This window comes from Phyllobates terribilis, unplaced genomic scaffold (genome assembly GCF_046119375.1).
Source record: "Phyllobates terribilis strain yellow unplaced genomic scaffold, ASM4611937v1 Scaffold_3__8_contigs__length_932513732, whole genome shotgun sequence".
NCBI lineage: Eukaryota > Metazoa > Chordata > Amphibia > Anura > Dendrobatidae > Phyllobates > Phyllobates terribilis.
In genome coordinates, this window is record NW_027362763.1 from 925,155,804 (window position 1) to 925,177,565 (window position 21,762).

Sequence of the window (21,762 nt, forward strand, 5' to 3'; positions counted from 1 at the left end):
TGGACTGGTTTGAGGGTGCCATGCCACACTGGCAAAGCCCCTGAGGTGCTAGAACAGCAGACCCCCATAAGAAGTCACATTTTACAAACTACACCTCTCAAATAATTAATTTACGGGTCCCGTGAGCATACTGACACCACAAGTGGATCACAGAATTTTATATCATTGGCCAGTGATGAAAAAAATAATTACATTTTTTTACCTCCAAAATTTTGTTTTGCCCGCAGATTTTACATTTTCACACTGGGAAATGAGTAAAAATGGCACCAAAATTTGTCCAACAATTTCTGCTGAATTTAGAAATACCCCATATGTGGCTGTATAGTACTGCTTACCCATATGTCGAGACTCGGGAGGGACGAAGCGCTATTTGCCTCAAGGAGCGTAGATTTTTTTAGAATAGTAAATGGGCTCCATATACAGAGACCCTAAGTGCTAGAATAGAAGAATTCTCCCTCAAATAACCCCATTTTGGAAATTATACCCCTTTGGGAATTTATCTACAGGTGTACTGACAATTTTGAGTCCATGGGACTTTTCCAGAAACAAGCAGCAGTGGATGTTGCGGAGATAAAATTGCAAACGACCGTTGTAGTGACCAGTACATTGTAGTGACCAGTACATTGCAGTGACCAGTACATTGCAGTGACCAGTACATTGCAGTGACCAGTACATTGCAGTGACCAGTACATTGTGCCCAGCTTGCGCTGTGCACCCGTAAATTAAGCAGGCTCTCATCGCTACAGAAATGTCCAACATGTGGACGCTAACTGCGGTTTAGGCACACTGTGGGGCTCAAAAGGGAGGTGGGCATTTGTATTTGGGAGCACAAAATTTGCTGAATTTATTTTGAGGGGTAAGGGCCATTTTGCTTTAACAGAGCCTTTGTGCTACTACTAACGTGGAAGCCCCCTATATTTCCATTAACAGATGATGGACCTGAGTGGGGACTTTCTTTTTTTGTGGATTGAGTCGAAGCTTTAATTGTGATCCAAAATGTTATGTAAAATGTTCCCATTTATCTGGCGCTCTACAGTGAGCACTAACATCGGGTTTTCCATTGAAATCTCCGAGTGACGCAATTCAGATGAAACCCCTGCGGGATCCATTCACTATAATGAAGCAGCAGAGTTACTCTGGACTCCGTCTGGTCTCTGTTCAGCAGTGTCCTTTTTAAAGATGTTCACAAGACTGTGGCCAACCGCACTTTTATGCACGCCTAATAAAAAGACGGCCACCGCCGGGTCACAGGCCAGACGGCGTCCACAGTACCTCCATCTGCCTCATTATAAGAAATCTTCCGCTGGGGGATATCTGTCTGAATCACGTATTTCAGAGATTTATATGGAAACCCCGGTGTACGCGCCCAGCGCAGAGCACGGGATAATAGTGTTTACTAAAGGGGTTAACTAGTGGGATAGTTTAATAGGTCAGGTCGTTCCGGACGCGATACCAAATATGTGTACTTGTTGTTTTTTTTTTTTCATAATAATATTTATTTACGGGTAATATGTGTACTTGTTGTTTTGTTTTGTTTTTCATAATAATATTTATTTACGGGTAAAATATATTTTTTTCCATTATTTTTTTTGCTTAATCCCACTATGGTACTTTCACTTTCTGCAGGCTGATCGCTGTTATAAGGTCTAGCAGTGCAGGATCACTGCTATGCCTTATAGCTGTCAGTCCTGCAGACACAAGATAGTTACATCATGCACTGCACATGATCTAACTAACTTGCTAGTGCCTGGTGACCCGGGTGTCATCATGACAAGATCGGATCACCATGACAACGATCGGGACACCGCGATGAAGTCGCGGGGTCTCCTATCCAAGAGCAGACGGGCTTCGGCTCGCTCCCTAAATGCAGCATTTAGGGGGTTAAAGTGCCGGGAGCGGTGCGGGCACTACTCCTGGCACTGAGTGCCGGGTGTCAGCTGTCAGAACCAGCAGACACCCGGTGGCGGTTACGCACGCACAGCCTCTGTGATCGCAAAATCGCCGACACATATCCATACGTCCCTGGTCAATAAGGTCCAGGCCACAGGGACATATGGATACGTCTCATGTCAGAGGTTAACCAATCTTTATGTTCTCACTGCTAAAAAGAAGTCACGGCCACAGTCCAGTTCTCATCGTTCAGAGTTTTACTGTAGAGGTGACTTCTTCCAGTGGTAAAGACAAGTCAGCCGCCTGACATTAGCAGTAAAATATCAGTGTGCCTGACCTATGCTCACTGCTGCTGTCACTGTCGTGTTCAGAGCACTGCTGAGAAATCATCATCATCCTGCTGTGGTCTGATAACCGACACAGCTCTGCTCAGTGTAAAGCGTCATTCAGATGTCTGTAAAAGTAGGGATGTCTGAATAAAGCTTTACTGCTGCGTCTGCAAGCGCCTCAGAAGAGATATAAGCAGCAGTAAAGCCCCATTCAGACGTCCCTGAAATACAGACATCTGAATGAGGCTTTACACTGACTGGGCAGAACTATGAATCTAATGCCACCATGTGTACTACAGTCCGTTGAGCAATAGTAGTAGGGGATCCAGTACACGCGGGTAGATAAAATCATTGTTTATTACAAAATTGTACAAAACCAAACTTAAATCAGTGTATATTCCATAAAAAGATTAGGCAAATGGTCTATTAGACATGGGAGGCATTACAAGTTTTGAACCTTTGAAGTCTCTGGTTCTTAGTCATAACTCTCGTTATGCTGCGCGTCTCGAACCTTTGAACTACATGGTTCTTAGTGATAACTTTTGTCATAGTTCAAAGGTTTGAAACGTGTAAGTAAACCTTTTCCCAAGAACAAAAAGACATTTTAATCACTAGATTCTGGAATAAAAATAAGTTCCACAATTGGTTTTGTTAAAAATATATATATACCTGTGTGGAGATAATGTTATAAATGTGAGGCAAACCATTTCACTGCCTGTTTTTAAGCAATGTTTTACCTAAAAGGAAGATTCAGCTGTGACCCCCCTGTTGTAATATCTGTATACTTTCTTTTGCTCCCTCCCCTGCCCAGGAGATGTGGTATGATCAGACCATGTTCCTGTACGGTCAGACACAGCCATTACACAGTACACAGCAGGGGCACATTTATAAGATTATCTCAGCACAGGAACATTTTATTTAAACACATCCAATTATGGAAATTATTATTATTCTAAGATGTATTGATTTAAATGAACTTTATTCATGGGAAAACCCTTTTAATCTTTTTATGGAATATACACTGATTAAGAGGTTTTTAATTATGGAATAAACATGGATTTTATTTACTCACGTGTGTTGGATCCCCAGCTATCTCAAGTGTTCCCTGTGATTGCTAGCTGATAGGAGGGTGACCTGAATAATACTTTTTTTTCTGATTTGTTACCTGCTGAAAACGTATGCAATCCCATCCTTTGACACAATATGCTGAGAAGTGTATCTAACCTCATCATGTGTGACACCGTTATTGTATTCATTCCTATCATTTGTGATACAGTCTGGTAAGCTGGGTATCTAATCCTATCATGTGTAATACAGTGAGCAGCTCAGCAATAACTCAGCGCTGTCGGTAAGGAATGTCGTGGTGTTTTGCTTGGACGAGAAGGCTAGCGTTCTGTAATTTTTTTAGTTAGTGGTCAGACAGTCCCTATTTTGCGTGTGATGTGCTTGAGGTGCAGTTATGAAACTAATCCATGGTGTTGGTGTTAAAGTCCTTTGTGTGCCAACCACCTAATCCAAAAGATGGCGATCTCAAGAGCAAACTGAACTCCCAAGCTGTCAAACATTTATACATATGCGAACACACTGACCTGATTACTGTGCGGAGTAATGCGGACCTGGCCTCATTATGAAAAGTTATGACAACGCTGGTTGATGGAAGATCAGTCCTCCAATGTTTCCTACGACATCTTACAGGAAAAAAAAACCAATGCATTATATCAGTTACATAGCTTCTCATGAAGGCAGATTAAGAAAATGTCATTAAAAAGGATGAGTCACAAGGTTTCACAATACAAACTGTATGCACTGTTATATAAATACTAGATGGTGGCCCGATTCTAGCGCATCGGGTATTCTAGAATATGTATGCGTCCGACCGGGCTCGACTAATCAGCGAAGCAGTGTTTAAATGGGTTGTGCACTACTTTAAATTAACTGCCAAATGTATCCCCCCGGGGCCCCTAATGAATTTTGGAGGACCGGGGAGCGAGGCCGCCGGTCGGGGAACTTCTGCTGCGAGCAGCCGGGAGATGACCGGCTAGCACAGGGTGAGCGTGGCAGCGGGTGAGCGTGGCAGCGGGTGAGAATGTGAGGGTGGGAGCGAGAGGGTGGGAGCGAGAGGGTGGGAGCGAGAGGGTGGGAGCGAGAGGGTGGGAGCGAGAGGGTGGGAGCGAGAGGGTGGGAGCGAGAGGGTGGGAGCGAGAGGGTGGGAGCGAGAGGGTGGGAGCGAGAGGGTGGGAGCGTGAGGGTGGGAGCGTGAGGGTGGGAGCGTGAGGGTGGGAGCGTGAGGGCGGGAGCGTGAGGGCGGGAGCGTGAGGGCGGAAGCGTGAGGGCGGGAGCGTGAGGGCGGGAGCGTGAGGGCGGGAGCGTGAGGGCGGGAGCGTGAGGGCGGGAGCGTGAGGGCGGGAGCGTGAGGGCGGGAGCGTGAGGGCGGGAGCGTGAGGGCGGGAGCGTGAGGGCGGGAGCGTGAGGGCGGGAGCGTGAGGGCGGGAGCGTGAGGGCGGGAGCGTGAGGGCGGGAGCGTGAGGGCGGGAGCGTGAGGGCGGGAGCGTGAGGGTGGGAGCGTGAGGGCGGGAGCGTGAGGGCGGGAGCGTGAGGGTGGGAGCGTGAGGGTGGGAGCGTGAGGGTGGGAGCGTGAGCGTGCGAGGGTGGGAGCGTGAGCGTGCGAGGGTGGGAGCGTGAGCGTGCGAGGGTGGGAGCGTGAGCGTGCGAGGGTGGGAGCGTGAGCGTGCGAGGGTGGGAGCGTGAGCGTGCGAGGGTGGGAGCGTGAGCGTGCGAGGGTGGGAGCGTGAGCGTGCGAGGGTGGGAGCGTGAGCGTGCGAGGGTGGGAGCGTGAGCGTGCGAGGGTGGGAGCGTGAGCGTGCGAGGGTGGGAGCGTGAGCGTGCGAGGGTGGGAGCGTGAGCGTGCGAGGGTGGGAGCGTGAGCGTGCGAGGGTGGGAGCGTGAGCGTGCGAGGGTGGGAGCGTGGGCGTGCGAGGGTGGGAGCGTGAGCGTGCGAGGGCGGGAGCGTCCGAGCGCGCGAAGGCGGGAGCGTCCGAGCGCGCGAAGGCGGGAGCGTCCGAGCGCGCGAAGGCGGGAGCGTCCAAGCGCGCGAAGGCGGGAGCGTCCGAGCGCGCGAAGGCGGGAGCGTCCGAGCGCGCGAAGGCGGGAGCGTCCGAGCGCGAGAGCGTCCGAGCGCGAGCCGCTAACGGCCGCCATCTTGTTCTGAAATCCCGCGTCGCTGATTGGCCGCGGCCTGACCAATCAGCGACGTGGGATTTCCTGGACAGACAGACAGACGGGATAAGACCATTATATATATTAGATCTTAGATCTTATGGGGCTTGTATATTTACTTTTAAAATCCATTTCAAAATAGCTGTGTAATCCTGATATAAACCCTTTCTATAGAACTGCCATATATGTGCCACAGATGTCAAGAGTGCATACACCCAGCAGGCTTAGGAGTGGAGCCAAACACAAGACATAGCAGGTGATGGCTGTGTTATGCAGCCGGCACCTGACACCAATAGCAACTAGCTCCAATCACTGCTGTGAACCACTTAATTGCTAATGTCAGTCTCTGACAGGAGCATTAAAGGGAATTTGTCACCAGGTTTTTGTTTGCTATTTAATCTGAGAGCATCATAATGTAGGAGCAGAGACCCTGATTACAGCGATGTGCCATTTAAGAAGCCATGTTTTGAAGTTTGAAAACAATCAGTGGTTTATCAACAAGAAATTATCACTACAGGACAACTGATCTCCTGCCTCCTAGTCCAACCACGCTCGCACCACTGATTAGCAGCCCTATGTCACTATATACTGTACTCAGAAAGCTGTGGTGTGTGTGGAGTTACACAGCGCTCAACAACTGAGCTCTGCTAGATCTGCAGCTGAGAAAACTGTGACTATCACAACTGCTGCACCCAGTAAACTGTCATATATTGCTGTAATCAAGGTCGCTGTCCCTACATCATGATGATGTCAGATTACATAGCAAAAACCTGCTGACAGATCCCCTCTAAACGGAGTGATCTGGGGTAATTGAGGAGTGCATCCAATGACGTGCCGCAGCCAATCACAGGCCGCAGAGATCCGGTGGCTGGTGGAAAAGTGAAACTTCCACTAGCTGTCCCTGCGTAGATGACAAAGCGTCTTGCACTGGATCCAGGTGGGTGCAGATGGATAATTATTACTCAGGAGGTTATTTTTTCCACATCCAGCTCCCTGGGTAAGGTTTTCTTTTGCCCCAAGATCGGCTTTAATTTGACTTCATATTGTAATACTGCAGTATTTCAGTACGTAGTGCAAGCAGATGATTGCAAAGTCAAGAGAAGCTAAAGGAAATGGAAAAAAATAAAAACTATTTTGATCACCCCACTTTTCTCAATTCAAACATAGAGAAATAGGAAAATAATGTGGGAAAAGTCTGATCTATGAAACCATACATAAGTTACCTATACAGCAAATGCCGGGGAAAAACAACAAAATATAAAAAAAATTGAATAGACAAAACTGCATTTTCTTTTCTATTCCTTACAAAGAAAAAAATAAAATACACGTCAATAGTAAATAGCACCAATAAAAACTACAGCTCACTACACAACAAAAACATCCAGACAAGTCCAGAGACGAAAAAATTGAAAAAGTTAAGGGCTGAACTCTGAAAAACAATGGCGAATGATTATTTATTTTATTTTTTTACACCATTTCACCTCACTTTACGTTGTTGTCTTGTTTTCAGTACATTATATGGATAAAAAGAAAGATAGTATTCAATTCAAACCTACAAATTGGCCTGCAAAAAAAACGCCCTCAATGGCCATGTTTATTGGAGAAAAAAAAAAGTTATGGCTCTTGCAAGAATGAGAAGAAAAGACAAAAGCACAAAAAAATAACCCTGTCCGGAAGTGGTTGAGATAAACATTTTCCGAGTTCAGGAATAGAATGAAATAGCTGATAAATCCAAGTGTATTCAGTCTGTGCCCACCCAGCCTGAGCACTATAAGATCTCAGCAGCCGGAGGGACGGCTACAGCTTATCCCGAGCACTGTAAGATCTCAGCAGCCTGAGAGACGGCTACAGCTTATACCGAGCACTGTAAGATCTCAGCAGCCGGAGGGACGGCTACAGCTTATCCCGAGCACTGTAAGATCTCAGCAGCCTGAGAGACGGCTACAGCTTATACCGAGCACTGTAAGATCTCAGCAGCCGGAGGGACGGCTACAGCTTATACCGAGCACTGTAAGATCTCAGCAGCCTGAGGGACGGCTACAGCTTATCCCGAGCAATGTAAGATCTCAGCAGCCGGAGGGACGGCTACAGCTTATACCGAGCACTGTAAGATCTCAGCAGCCTGAGGGACGGCTACAGCTTATCCCGAGCTATGTAAGATCTCAGCAGCCTGAGGTACGGCTACAGCTTATACCGAGCACTGTAAGATCTCAGCAGCCGGAGGGACAGCTACAGCTTATCCCGAGCACTGTAAGATCTCAGCAGCAGGAGGGACGGCTACAGCTTATCCCGAGCAATGTAAGATCTCAGCAGCCTGAGGGACGGCTACAGCTTATCCCGAGCAATGTAAGATCTCAGCAGCCTGAGGGACGGCTACAGCTTATACCGAGCACTGTAAGATCTCAGCAGCCTGACAGACGGCTACAGCTTATACTGAGCACTGTAAGATCTCAGCAGCAGGAGGGACGGCTACAGCTTATACCGAGCACTGTAAGATCTCAGCAGCAGGAGGGACGGCTACAGCTTATACCGAGCACTGTAAGATCTCAGCAGCAGGAGGGACGGCTACAGCTTATACCGAGCACTGTAAGATCTCAGCAGCCTGAGAGACGGCTACAGCTTATACCGAGCACTGTAAGATCTCAGCAGCCTGAGGGACGGCTACAGCTTATACCGAGCACTGTAAGATCTCAGCAGTCTGAGGGACGGCTACAGCTTATACCGAGCACTGTAAGATCTCAGCAGCCTGAGGGACGGCTACAGCTTATACCGAGCACTGTAAGATCTCAGCAGCCTGAGAGATGGCTACAGCTTATACAGAGCACTGTAAGATCTCAGCAGCCTGAGGGACGGCTACAGTTTATACCGAGCACTGTAAGATCTCAGCAGCCTGAGGGACGGCTACAGCTTGTACCGAGCACTGTAAGATCTCAGTAGCAGGTGGGACACTTGAGGTGTTATCAGGCTCGGTTGCCAAGGATTGAGGTAAATTTACAATGGATTAAACAACCATTCTGACATGAATTCTCAAACTAAGGGAATGGGTGGACTGCAGCACCAAGATATGTTATCAAACTTGGGGTTATTCAGTTTGGAAAAATGAAGGCTTAGGGGTGATCTTATTACAATATACAAATATATGAGGGACAGCACAGATATCTCTTTATGACCTTTATATGCTTAGGCCTGTGATGCTGAAATCTAGAGAGAAGGTTTAATTATAATCACAGATGGCGATTCTCTACTGTAAGAGCAGTGAGATTATGGAACTTTCTGCCACATCTTGTAACTGTTGATTCACTACAAAAGTACAAGGAGGCAATGATGCCTTTCTTGAAAATTATAATATCACAGGTTATGAGTAGTGTTGAGCGATACCTTCCGATATCAGGAAATATCGTATCGGATTGGATCGGGCCGATACCCAAAAAGTATCGGATATCGCCGATTCCGATACCGGAAACCAATGCAAGTCAATGGGACACAAATATCGGAATGAAAATAAACCCTTTCTTTCCTTGTAGGTTAATTCTACATGAAGTAAAACAACTAAGAATAATGTAGAATGACATGAAAAGCCGGCAATTCATCAGCGGCATTCACCGGTACCCGACAATTTACAACAGAAAGAATAGAGCTTCACACATAGATTAGATAGATAGAAACATGTCAGTCACATATATATGAAGTACAGTGACAGTGTTGCTTACTGTACTTGTCATTTAGTGTAAAGGATTTATTAAAAAAAATATTAGTGTTTTCGTGCACCGTCTCTTTAAAAAAGCCGGCCGGCAATTCAGCATCTGTACCCGACAATTTATAACAGACAGAATAGAGCTTCACACATAGATTAGATAGATAGAAACATGTCAGTCACATATATAAGAAGTACAGTGACAGTGTTGCTTACAGAACTTGTCATTTAGTGTAAAGGATTTATTTAAAAAAATAATAGTGTTTTCATGCACCGTCTCTTTAAGAAAGCCGGCCGGCAATTCAGCATCTGTACCCGACAATTTAGAATAGAAGGAATAGAGAATCACACATAGATTAGATAGATAGAAACATGTCAGTCACATATATATGAAGTACAGTGACAGTGTTGCTTACTGTACTTGTCATTTAGTGTAAAGGATTTATTAAAAAAAATATTAGTGTTTTCGTGCACCGTCTCTTTAAAAAAGCCGGCCGGCAATTCAGCATCTGTACCCGACAATTTATAACAGACAGAATAGAGCTTCACACATAGATTAGATAGATAGAAACATGTCAGTCACATATATATGAAGTACAGTGACAGTGTTGCTTACAGAACTTGTCATTTAGTGTAAAGGATTTATTTAAAAAAATAATAGTGTTTTCATGCACCGTCTCTTTAAGAAAGCCGGCCGGCAATTCAGCATCTGTACCCGACAATTTAGAATAGAAGGAATAGAGAATCACACATAGATTAGATAGATAGAAACATGTCAGTCACATATATATGAAGTACAGTGACAGTGTTGATTACTGTACTTGTCATTTAGTGTTAAAATAAAGGATTTATTTAAAAAAAAATTGGCGTGGGGTTCCCCTTAATTTTAGGCTCTAGCGGAGGTTAAGCAGACAGCTGGGGCAAATGTTTGAAGCCTGGGAAGGGGGTAATACCCACGGAGCTTCCCAGGCTACTAATATCAGCCCCCAGCTGAATACCTAGCCTTTACTAGCTATTAAAATGGGGGACCCCCCCAAAAAAATGACGTGGGGTCCCCCCTAATTTAATAGCTAGCACAGGCTAGGCAGACAGCTGGGGGCTGATATTAATAGCCCAGGAAGGGTGCCATGAATATTGGCCCCCTCCCAGGCTAGAAACACCAGCCGTCAGCCGCCCCAGAAATGGCGCATCCATAGGATGCGCCAATTCTGGCACTTAGCCTCGCTCTTCCACGCTGCCCTGGTGCGGTGGCAGGGGGTAATAGGGTTGGGGTTGATGTCAGCTTATAATGCCAGCTGACATCAAGCCCAGGTTAGTAATGGAGAGGCGTCTATAAGACACCCCCATTACTAACCCCATAGTCAAAGTTAAAAGAAAACACAAACACCCAGAGTAAAGTCCTTTAATTGAAATAAAGACACAATTCTTTATTGTTCTAAATTAAACCATACTTACCATCACGCCCATTCCAGCTGAAGCCAACGATCTCCTGCAATAAAAGAAAAATAATAAAGCAACCTCATCCTTACCTTTCGATGGTTCCCAGGACAGCTCCAGCTCTGCTACATCGAGATGACAGGCTGGACCGCAGCAGAAAGCTGCCATCCAGCCTGTCATCCCGCAGACACTGAGAAGCGCAGGCATGCTTGCGCTCCTCAGTGTCTCTCTGTGACGTCATCCAGATGAGCCGAGTTCATGTCCAATGAACTCAGCTCACCTCATGCACGTCACTGACAGCGTGGGAAAATTCTCCTGCACTCAGCGCTTCAGCGTGAGAATTCTCCCACGCTGTCAGTGACATACATGAGGTGAGGTCATGTCCAATGAACTCAGCTCACCTCATGCACGTCACTGACAGCGTGGGAAAATTCTCACGCTGAAGTGCTGAGTGCAGGAGAATTTTCCCACGCTGTCAGTGACGTACATGAAGTGAGCGGAGTTCATTGGACATGACCTCGGCTCATCTGGATGCCGTCACAGCCAGACACTGAGGAGTGGAAGTATGCCTGCGCTTCTCAGTGTCTGCGGGATGACAGGATGGATGGCAGCGTTCTGCTGCGGTCCAGCCTGTCATCTCGATGTAGCAGAGCTGAAGCTGTCGTGGGAGCCATGGAAAGGTAAGGATGAGGTTGCTTTATTATTTTACTTTTATTGCAGGAGATCGTTGGCTTCAGCTGGAATGGGCGTGATGGTAAGTATGGTTTAATTTAGAACAATAAAGAATTGTGTGTTTATTTCAATTAAAGGACTTTTTTCTGGGTGTTGTGTTTTTTTAAATACTTTACTAGAAATTCATGGTGGTCATGTCTAATATTGGCGTGACCCCATGAATTTTGGGCTTAGGGCCAGCTGATAATGCCAAGCTGGCCTTAACCCCTTTATTACCCAGTGAGCCACCGCACCAGGGCCCTGGATGAGTTGGGTACAGCGCCAGAAGATGGCGCTTCTATGAACGCGCCATTTTCTGGGGCGGCTGCGGACTGCAATTTGCAGCGGGGGTGGCCCAGAAAGCTTGGGTCTCCCTGCGCTGCGGATTCCAGCCCCCAGCTGCCTAGTTGTATCTGGCTGGGCACAAAAATAGGGCGAAGCCCCACGCATTTTTTTTTAAAATTATTTCATGAAATTCATGGAATAATTAAGAAAAAAAGGGCTTCCCTATATTGTTGTGTCCAACCAGGTACAAATAGGCAGCTGGTGGTTGGGGGCAGCCCATTCCTGCCTGCTGTACCTGGCTGGACACAAATATAGTGCGAAGCCCCACGTCAATTTTTTTTTAATTATTTCATGAAATAATTTTTTAAAAAAGGGCTTCCCTATATTGTTGTGTCCGGCCAGGTACAAATAGGCAGCTGGTGGTTGGGGGCAGCCTGTTCCTGCCTGCTGTACCTGGCTGGACACAAATATAGGGCGAAGCCCCACGTCAATTTTTTTTAAAATAAGTCCTTTATTTTAACACTAAATGACATTTGAGGAGTTAATAAAGATGCAGTCCCTAAATTATTATTTATTTTTTAATTAATTTTTCCCAAAACTTTTGACGTGGGCTTCGCCATATTTTTGTATGCCAGCCAGGTACAGCATCCAGCTTCTATGAACGCGCCATTTTCCGGGGTGGCTGCGCACTGCAATTTTCAGCGGGGGGAGGGGGGGGGGCAGAAAGCTTGGGCCTCCCTGCGCTGCAGATTCCATCCCCCAGCTGCCTAGTTGTACCTGGCTGGACACAAAAATAGGGAGAAGCTTCACGTATTTTTTTTTTTTAATTATTTCATGAAATTCATGAAATAATTAAGAAAAAAAGGGCTTCCCTATATTGTTGTGTCCAACCAGGTACAAATAGGCAGCTGGTGGTTGGGGGCAGCCCGTTCCTGCCTGCTGTACCTGGCTGGACACAAATATAGTGCGAAGCCCCACGTCAATTTTTTTTAAATCATTTCAGGAAATTCATGAAATAATTTAAAAAAATTGATGTGGGGCTTCGCCCTATATTTGTGTCCAGTCAGGTACAGCAGGCAGGAACGGGCTGCCCCCAACCACCAGCAGCCTATTTGTACCTAGCCGGACACAACAATATAGGGAAGCCCTTTTTTTCTGAATTATTCCATGAATTTCATGAATTTAAAAAAAAAAAAACGTGGAGCTTCGCCCTATTTTTGTGTCCAGCCAGGTACAACTAGGCAGCTGGGGGCTGGAATCTGCAGCGCAGGGAGGCCCAAGCTTTCTGGGCCCCACCCGCTGCAAATTGCAGTCCGCAGCCGCCCCGGAAAATGGCGCGTTCATAGAAGCGCCATCTTCTGGCGCTGTACCCAACTCATCCAGGGCCCTGATGCGGTGGCTCACTGGGTAATAAAGGGGTTAAGGCCAGCTTGGCATTATCAGCTGGCCCTAAGCCCGAAATTCATGGGGTCACGCCAATATTAGACATGACCACCATGAATTTCTAGTAAAGTATTTAAAAAAAACACAAACACCCAGAAAAAAGTCCTTTAATTGAAATAAACACACAATTCTTTATTGTTCTAAATTAAACCATACTTACCATCACGCCCATTCCAGCTGAAGCCAACGATCTCCTGCAATAAAAGAAAAATAATAAAGCAACCTCATCCTTACCTTTCCATGGCTCCCACGACGGCTCCAGCTCTGCTACATCGAGATGACAGGCTGGACCGCAGCAGAACGCTGCCATCCAGCCTGTCATCCCGCAGACACTGAGAAGCGCAGGCATACTTCCACTCCTCAGTGTCTGGCTGTGACGGCATCCAGATGAGCCGACAATGAACTCGGCTCACCTCATGTACGTCACTGACAGCGTGGGAGAATTCTCCTGCACTCAGCGCTTCAGCGTGAGAATTTTCCCACGCTGTCAGTGACGTGCATGAGGTGAGGTCATGTCCCATGAACTCGGCGCACCTCATGCACGTCACTGACAGCGTGGGAGAATTCTCACGCTGAAGCGCTGAGTGCAGGAGAATTTTCCCACGCTGTCAGTGACGTGCATGAGGTGAGCTGAGTTCATTGGACATGACCTCGGCTCATCTGGATGACGTCACAGAAAGACACTGAGGAGCGCAAGCATGCCTGCGCTTCTCAGTGTCCGCGGGATGACAGGCTGGATGGCAGCGTTCTGCTGCGGTCCAGCCTGTCATCTCGATGTAGCAGAGCTGAAGCTGTCCTGGGAACCATGGAAAGGTAAGGATGAGGTTGCTTTATTATTTTACTTTTATTGCAGGAGATCGTTGGCTTCAGCTGGAATGGGTGTGGCGGTAAGTATGGTTTAATTTAGAACAATAAAGAATTGTGTCTTTATTTCAATTAAAGGACTTTTTTCTGGGTGTTTATGTTTTTTTTAAATACTTTACTAGAAATTCATGGCGGTCATGTCTAATATTGGCGTGACCCCATGAATTTCGGGCTTAGGGCCAGCTGATAATGCCAAGCTGGCCTTAACCCCTTTATTACCCAGTGAGCCACCGCACCAGGGCCCTGGATGAGTTGGGTACAGCGCCAGAAGATGGCGCTTCTATGAACGCGCCATTTTCCGGGGCGGCTGCGGACTGCAATTTGCAGCGGGTGGGACCCAGAAAGCTTGGGTCTCCCTGCGCTGCAGATTCCAGCCCCCAGCTGCCTAGTTGTACCTGGCTGGACACAAAAATAGGGCGAAGCGCCACACATTTTTTTTTTTAATTATTTCATGAAATTCATGGAATAATTAAGAAAAAAAGGGCTTCCCTATATTGTTGTGTCCGGCTAGGTACAAATAGGCAGCTGGTGGTTGGGGGCAGCCCGTTCCTGCCTGCTGTACCTGGCTGGACACAATTATAGGGCGAAGCCCCACATAATTTTTTTTTAATTATTTCATGAATTTCCTGAAATAATTAAAAAAAAATTGACGTGGGGCTTCACACTATATTTGTGTCCAGCCAGGTACAGCAGGCAGGAATGGGCTGCCCCCAACCACCAGCTGCCTATTTGTACCTAGCCGGACACAACAATATAGGGAAGCCCTTTTTTTCTTAATTATTCCATGAATTTCATGAAATAATTAAAAAAAAAAAAACGTGGAGCTTCTCCTTATTTTTGTGTCCAGCCAGGTACAACTAGGCAGCTGGGGGATGGAATCTGCAGCGCAGGGAGGCCCAAGCTTTTTGCCCTCCCCCCCCCGCTGAAAATTGCAGTCCGCGGCCGCCCCGGAAAATGGCGCGTTCATAGAAGCTGGATGCTGTACCTGGCTGGCATACAAAAATATGGCGAAGCCCACGTCAAAAGTTTTGGGAAAAATTTATTAAAAAATAAATAATAATTTAGGGACTGCATCTTTATTAAGTCCTCAAATGTCATTTAGTGTTAAAATAAAGGATTTATTTAAAAAAAAAATGGCGTGGGATCCCCCATAATTTTAGTCTCTAGCGGAGGTTAAGCAGACGGCTGGGGCAGATGTTTGAAGCCTGGGAAGGGGGTAAAACCCACGGAGCTTCCCAGGCTACTAATATCAGCCCCCAGCTGAATACCTAGCCTTTACTAGCTATTAAAATGGGGGACCCCCCAAAAAAAAATGACGTGGGGTCCCCTCTATTTTAATAGCTAGCAAAGGCTAGGCAGACAGCTGGGGGCTGATATTAATAGCTCAGGAAGGGTGCCATGAATATTGGCCCCCTCCCAGGCTAGAAACACCAGCCGTCAGCCGCCCCAGAAATGGCGCATCCATAGGATGCGCCAATTCTGGCACTTAGCCTCGCTCTTCCACGCTGCCCTGGTGCGGTGGCAGGGGGTAATAGTGGTGGGGTTCATGTCAGCGCCAGCTGCCATGAAGCCCAGGTTAGTAATGATGGCCGTCTATATGACACCCCCATTACTAACCTACAAAGTGTTAAAAAGAAAAAACACACTACACCCAGAAAAAAATAATTTATTTGAAATAAAACACCATTTTATTTAATTCTTAGTTTACTAAAAAAAAAATAGTTACCTGTCCACGTTCCTGCGCTGATCTCCCATGCACAGCTGTCACATCTGGAGATGGTGACAGCTGTGCATGGCTGCTGTAAGCTCACGCTGCCGGGAACACGTCCGCTCCCGGCAGCGGGAGCCACTGACTGAGGTCACCGGAGTGCATTCAGGCAGCGCAGCTCCGGAGACCTCCTTTACGGCAGTGCTGTACCGTGGGAATTTCTCACGATACAGCAGTGCCGTAAAGGAGCTAACCGGAGCAGCGCTGCCTGAACTCCGGTGAACCCTTACGGCCCCGTCATTCTAGCGGCGGCAGCGGTTCAGAGCGGTCACATTCTATGTGGCTGCTCTGAACTGGAGATCTTCGTGGGACACTCGTGGACTGCTACGGAGGGGTAAGGATAAGGTTGTGGTTTATTATTTTATATTTTATTACAGGAGATCGATGGCTTCGGGGAATTAGGTGTCTTGGTGAGTATAGGTGTAGTTTTTTATTTTTTACTTTATTTTAGGTGGCGATCGGCGGGGACAGGTAATGTATGAACTAATTTCTTTTAGGTAACCACTGGCCACCAATGACATGTATCTAACATTTATTGGGGACACAGTAGGGCAATTTAAATAGCAGGATCAGGCTGATGGGAACTACTGCTCCCATCGAGCTGATCCTGCTGGCAGGAGTGGACGGGGGACAGACATAGGCCGATGGGAGTAGTAGTGTCACATCGGCCTATGTCTGCCCGCACACACACCCGCACACATCGCACAGACACCCCGCACACACACCCCGCACACATCGCACAGACACCCCGCACACACACCCCGCACACACACCCGCACACACACACACCCACACACACCCGCACACATCGCACAGACACCCCGCACACACACCCCGCACACATCGCACAGACACCCCGCACACACACCCCGCACACACACACACCCGCACACACACACCCCGCACACACACACCCCGCACACACACACCCCGCACACACACTAATCATGACGGGTCCGGGAGGTGAGGCTGACCTGTGCGGCCGTGGGAAAGTTGATGTGAGTTCATGCAGTCAAGCATGAACTCACATGAACCCTCTGAGGGCACCGCGGCTACTTCAAATGAACAGCTGATCGGCATCACCTGATACCTCAGCTGTTCATTTGAAATAACCGGCGGGAAAGCGCAGCACAGAACGGGAAAGCCGGCGGTGAAGTCTTTTCACTGCCGGCTTCCCCGCCCGGGTCCTTCGCTCCTTGGTGCTGTGCTCCCCGCCCGGTCCTAATTTACGATCGGGATGGGAGGTGGCGAGGGGAGCGGAGGATCGGGGTGGGAGGCTGCGGGGAAGCAGTATGGGGCTGCGTGATTGTTTAAAAGCCGGCGGCTTTTTACCGCGCGCCGGCTTTTAAACAATCAGGAGAATTCTCCCACGCTGGGATGGCATTCTGATGACAAGCTGGATCGCAGCTGAGCGCTGCCATCCAGCTTGTCATCCTTCAGAGACACTGCAGAGCGCAGGCATTATGGGAACTTCCGATTCCGGTATTCGATATTATAAAAGTATCGGAATTAAGTATCGGAATTCCGATACAGTGAATATCGGCCGATACCCGATATTTCAGTATCGGAATGCTCAACACTAGTTATGAGTACTAGATTCTGAGCTTCTGTGATGGGGTATTGATCCAAGGAACTAGTCTGATCGCCATATGTGGAGTTGGGAAGGAATTTTTCCCTTAATATGGGGGCTACAGGTGTGTGTCTCATTGGGTTTGTGCCTTCCTGTGGATCAACATGTCGGGTTATAAGTTGAATCTGACAGACTTGTGTCTACTACCATCAACCTTAAAAACTATGAAACTATGAACATTAGCACAGGATCCTTATCAGGTATACAAGCTGTAAAGTAATTAGTTTGCATTGTGAAATCTGATAACAAATCCACTTTGAGTAATAATTCACCGTTCACATTCAGATATGAAGAGAAGTATCTTTCCTTATCTTGAATTTCAACATATCAAATCAACATTCATCTAATAAAAGGTGATTTCCCAACATTTAGAAATCTCATATAAGAAATACATGGGTAAAAAAACAAACAGGCAAATCCTCCCCTTTTCTGTCCCCCATTCAATCTGGTTTGTGATGCCCACATTGATGCCACTGTGCATGGGGGACCACTGAGTTTGGAGCCTTACGGGCTTGCATTTTTGTTTTTTACCTGTATGTAGCTAATATAGTGAAATATATATTGATTATCTGCTTCCTTTTTATTTGGCCTTAGTGTGAATGTTCATGAAAAAAAAGCAGATCGCCACATAGGGTGATACCATCAAATAGAAAGATTCTCGCCCTGTGATCAGGGAGAACCACTTATGAAGTATATATAGATCAAAGCAGCAGGTTACGCCTAAGAACAGCTTGTTCATGCCGTTTAAATATTTGCTGGATACAGCAAACAAATCAAAAAGAAGCGAGGTTGCCGCACCTAGGTTTACAATAAATATTGAACTGTATTGCCTGGACCACGGTTCTTTTTGATTTTTCTTGATTTTTGTTTGTTGCGAGCATCAAATAATCCGTCTTTTTTTGTTCTCTTTTTTTTTAGGCCTTAACCCACTATGTCAAGGCATCGCTCTTGTTTTAGGCCACAGATTATGTTTTACCAATTACAAAAAGTAAAGTTTTTATACCATGAGTGAGATATGATCGTATGATCGTCAGTTTTACACTTGAGCCCTAGAGACAAATCAATAGAAAGAACAACTGGGTATTGCGGCGCTTTATTAGCAACATAAACCATTTATATATGTAGCACAGCAGTTATGATTTCCTTTGCACCCCCAGTCCCTCAGTGTACCCTCGGATATTTCTACACATGGGCGAGTGATAGAACTGCAGACCCTTTATCTTTGCCAGGTTCACCTTTTTGACTACTATACATTATTATACAGAGAACAATGTGGCTGAGCCATCACAGCAACACAAGCTTTTGTACACTGCCTGACAGAAGTTATGTCGCTTATCCATGTTATGTAAATAAAAGCTTATAACCTGACGGTAAATTCATCCATTGGTTTTATAAATTACTCTTTTGAAAGCTGAAACCCTCCCAAATTTGGTTTAGGTTAAGAAAATAAATTGGCATCAATGCTGAAATATTGATCGTTTAATGAACGCAGAATGGTCAGATTTTGGCAAGACAAAAGTTTTGTCGCCTGGTCATATAATGCACCCAATCCTCACCAGTGCACAGTAAATGATTGGTTAATTAGTGGGTGTGTATGAAAAGAAACCCAGCACCCCAGACCTTCACTTGAACTGCAACTTGAGCTCTGACAACATGCCAAAAATCCACCCTGCGACCAAAGCCTTGATTATCAAGAGGCTGAAGACCAGATCCACTGCAGAGGTGGCTGGCACCTTTAATGTGTCTCAGCGTCAAGTAAAAATGAATTAAAAAAAGATTTGAAGAGACTGGAGATGTGTTTGACAAGCCCAGGTCCGGCAGACCCCGCAAGACAACTGCTCAGGAGGAACGTTTGTTGGTTAGAAAATCCAATGCAAGCCCCTCTTCCACTGCAGCAGAGCTCCAACAGGCCTGGTCACCTCAAGTCCCTGTGTCAACTAGAACAGTTTGTAGGATTCTGTCTCGAAATGGCCTCCATGGTCGAATCAGTGCCCTGAAGCCAGCACTAAACAAAAGACAAATAAAAAACCGTGTGGCATTTGCAAAGTCCCACAGCCTGCTAAACAGATGGACGCTGGAAAAGTGGCAGAAGGTGGATTTCTCTGATGACTCTTCAGTAGAATTACACCACAGCCGCCGCAAATACTGCAGGAGACCTACTGGAGCCCGTATGGATCCAAAATACACCCAGAAAACAGTTACATTTGGTGGTGGAAAGATCATGGTCTGGGGTTGCATTCAGTATGCGGGTGTGCAAAACATTTGCAAGGTGGAAGGCAATATCAATAGCCTAAAATATCAAGAAGTATTAGCTACCTCTTACATTCCAAATCATAAAAGGGGTCAAATTCTGCAGCAGGATGGTGCTCCATCACATACATCCATCTCTACAACAAAGTTCCTCCAGGCAAAAAAGATCAAGGTGCTCAAGGACTGGCCAGCCCAGTCACCAGACATGAACGTCATTGAGCATGTTTGGGGTAGGATGAAAGAAGAAGCTTGGAAGACAAAACCAAAGGATCTAGATGAACTCTGGGAGGCATGTAAGACTGCATTCTTTACTATTCCTGATGACTTCATTAATAAATTGTATGAATCATTGTTGAACCGCATGGATGCAGTCCTTCAAGCTCATGGAAGTCACACAAAATATTAAATATGACTAATAGCACCACAACTTCATTCACCAATGTTATGCCACATATATTTGTATTTTAAGATAATTATTTGTTTGAATATCACATTACTTTCTGTGGGCGACAAAACTTTTGTCTTGCCAAAATCTGACCATTCTGAGTTCATTAAATGATCAATATTTCAGCATTGATGCCAATTTATTTTCTTAACCTAAACCAAATTTGGGAGGGTTTCAGCTTTCAAAAGAGTAATTTATAAAACCAACGGATGAATTTAACGTCGGGTTATAAGCTTTCATTTACATAACATGGATAAGCGACATAACTTCTATCAGGGAGTGTATCCTTGTCTGACACCTCATCTGTAAGATCAGGGATGGAAATAAAAGGACCTTTCAATATTCATCTTCTGAAACAAAGAATAGCACTAAACCACTGCCAATGGAGTATTGATACCTTCACTGATGTAGGTCACCAAGGAACCAAGAATTAACCTCTTCAATGCCCTAGACCAACCAGGTCTCACCAGAAAAAAATATACAGAGAAACCTAGCAGTAATCTCTCTAGTATAAAAGAAAAGAGATGTTGGGAATATGATGTAAATTGCACCTCCAGTGCCAGAATGCCAGGAATAAGCCCTGGATGATAAATGGCTACTCTGAGCATATAGAGCAAAGATGCAACAAGGGGGATTGCCACCATGTTCCTGCATGGCATTGCTCCAAGCTCAAACTACCTGATCCCAATCAGACGAACGTTTTTAGGCCCTGTCCATCACCACAGTTATTGTACAAATAACTTCATTATTTGCGCAACACTTTTACTTTCTAAAGAATCTTGCAGCATTATGAAATCTGAGCTTTGTTCTCGAATTAACACGTCATCTTTAATATTTATACAGCAACATTGCAAGAAATAAATGTATCAGGAACAGGAGGGAACAAAATGTTAACAATTCCTGTTTGTTTGAATTTTTATGCAAACTTAAAAGCAATCTGTCATTAGGATCAACCCCCTAAGCAGTCTATAGGGGCATGTAGGTTATTGGAAGCTGAATAAATGTTATCTGATCACAGAAATCATGGTTTTTCTTAAATGCCACATTTTTCTTAAAGGGAATCTGTAACCAGGTTTTTTCTACCCCATCTGAGAGCATCATAATGTAGGGGCAGAGGTCCTAAATCCAGCAATGTGTTACTTACTGAGCTGCTTGTTGTCATAAATAAATTTGATAAATTCCTTAGTTTACTCTGCTGTACATGTCTAAACCAGAGGTTTTATACTAGCGTAATCAATATTTTTATTAATATGGAAATGAGCTGTTAAGATCTATGGGCTAGATATAGATTTCCCAGAGGATCTGCCTCCAAAGCTTATCTTAAATTGAAGGAGGGTGTTACCAATGTGAGACATGTAATGACTGACAGTCTACTCTCCTGATTAACATGTGTCACATTGGTAACTCCGGCTTTCATTTAAGATGAGCTCTGGAGACAGATTCTCCGGGAGATCTATGTTTGGCCCATAGATCTTAACAGCTCATTTACATATTAAGAACAACATGAATTTCTCTGGAATAATACACTGGATTGCAGATTTATTCAGCTTCCTATGACCTACATACCCATACAGACAGCATACAAAGGTTGATCCTACGTGGAAAACCAGGCATTGTTCCAGCGATATGAGCGAGGGGTTTCGTAGGGCTCGCTTGATAAGGTTATGCCATGTGAGCACTAATGAGCAGCTTTGCTCTCAATTCCTTTTTACCAGCCTCGGTCTTCTGAAGGAAGTGTGAGAACTGCAGCTCATTAGCAACGCTACTGTATGCCTTAAGAGTTACTAGGGTCACCTCGCT

The 21,762-nt window shown here is 45.9% G+C and overlaps 1 protein-coding gene across 1 annotated transcript in view; it reads right to left on the reverse strand.

The window, feature by feature from the left end:
* Positions 1–21,762, reverse strand: part of GALNT2 (polypeptide N-acetylgalactosaminyltransferase 2) — a 184,807-nt gene that overhangs the window by 130,639 nt on the left and 32,406 nt on the right. Inside the window, exon 4 of the mRNA XM_073672816.1 lies at positions 3,809–3,907. Coding sequence (XP_073528917.1) covers positions 3,809–3,907 — 99 coding nt within the window. The remainder of the gene's footprint in view (positions 1–3,808; positions 3,908–21,762) is intronic.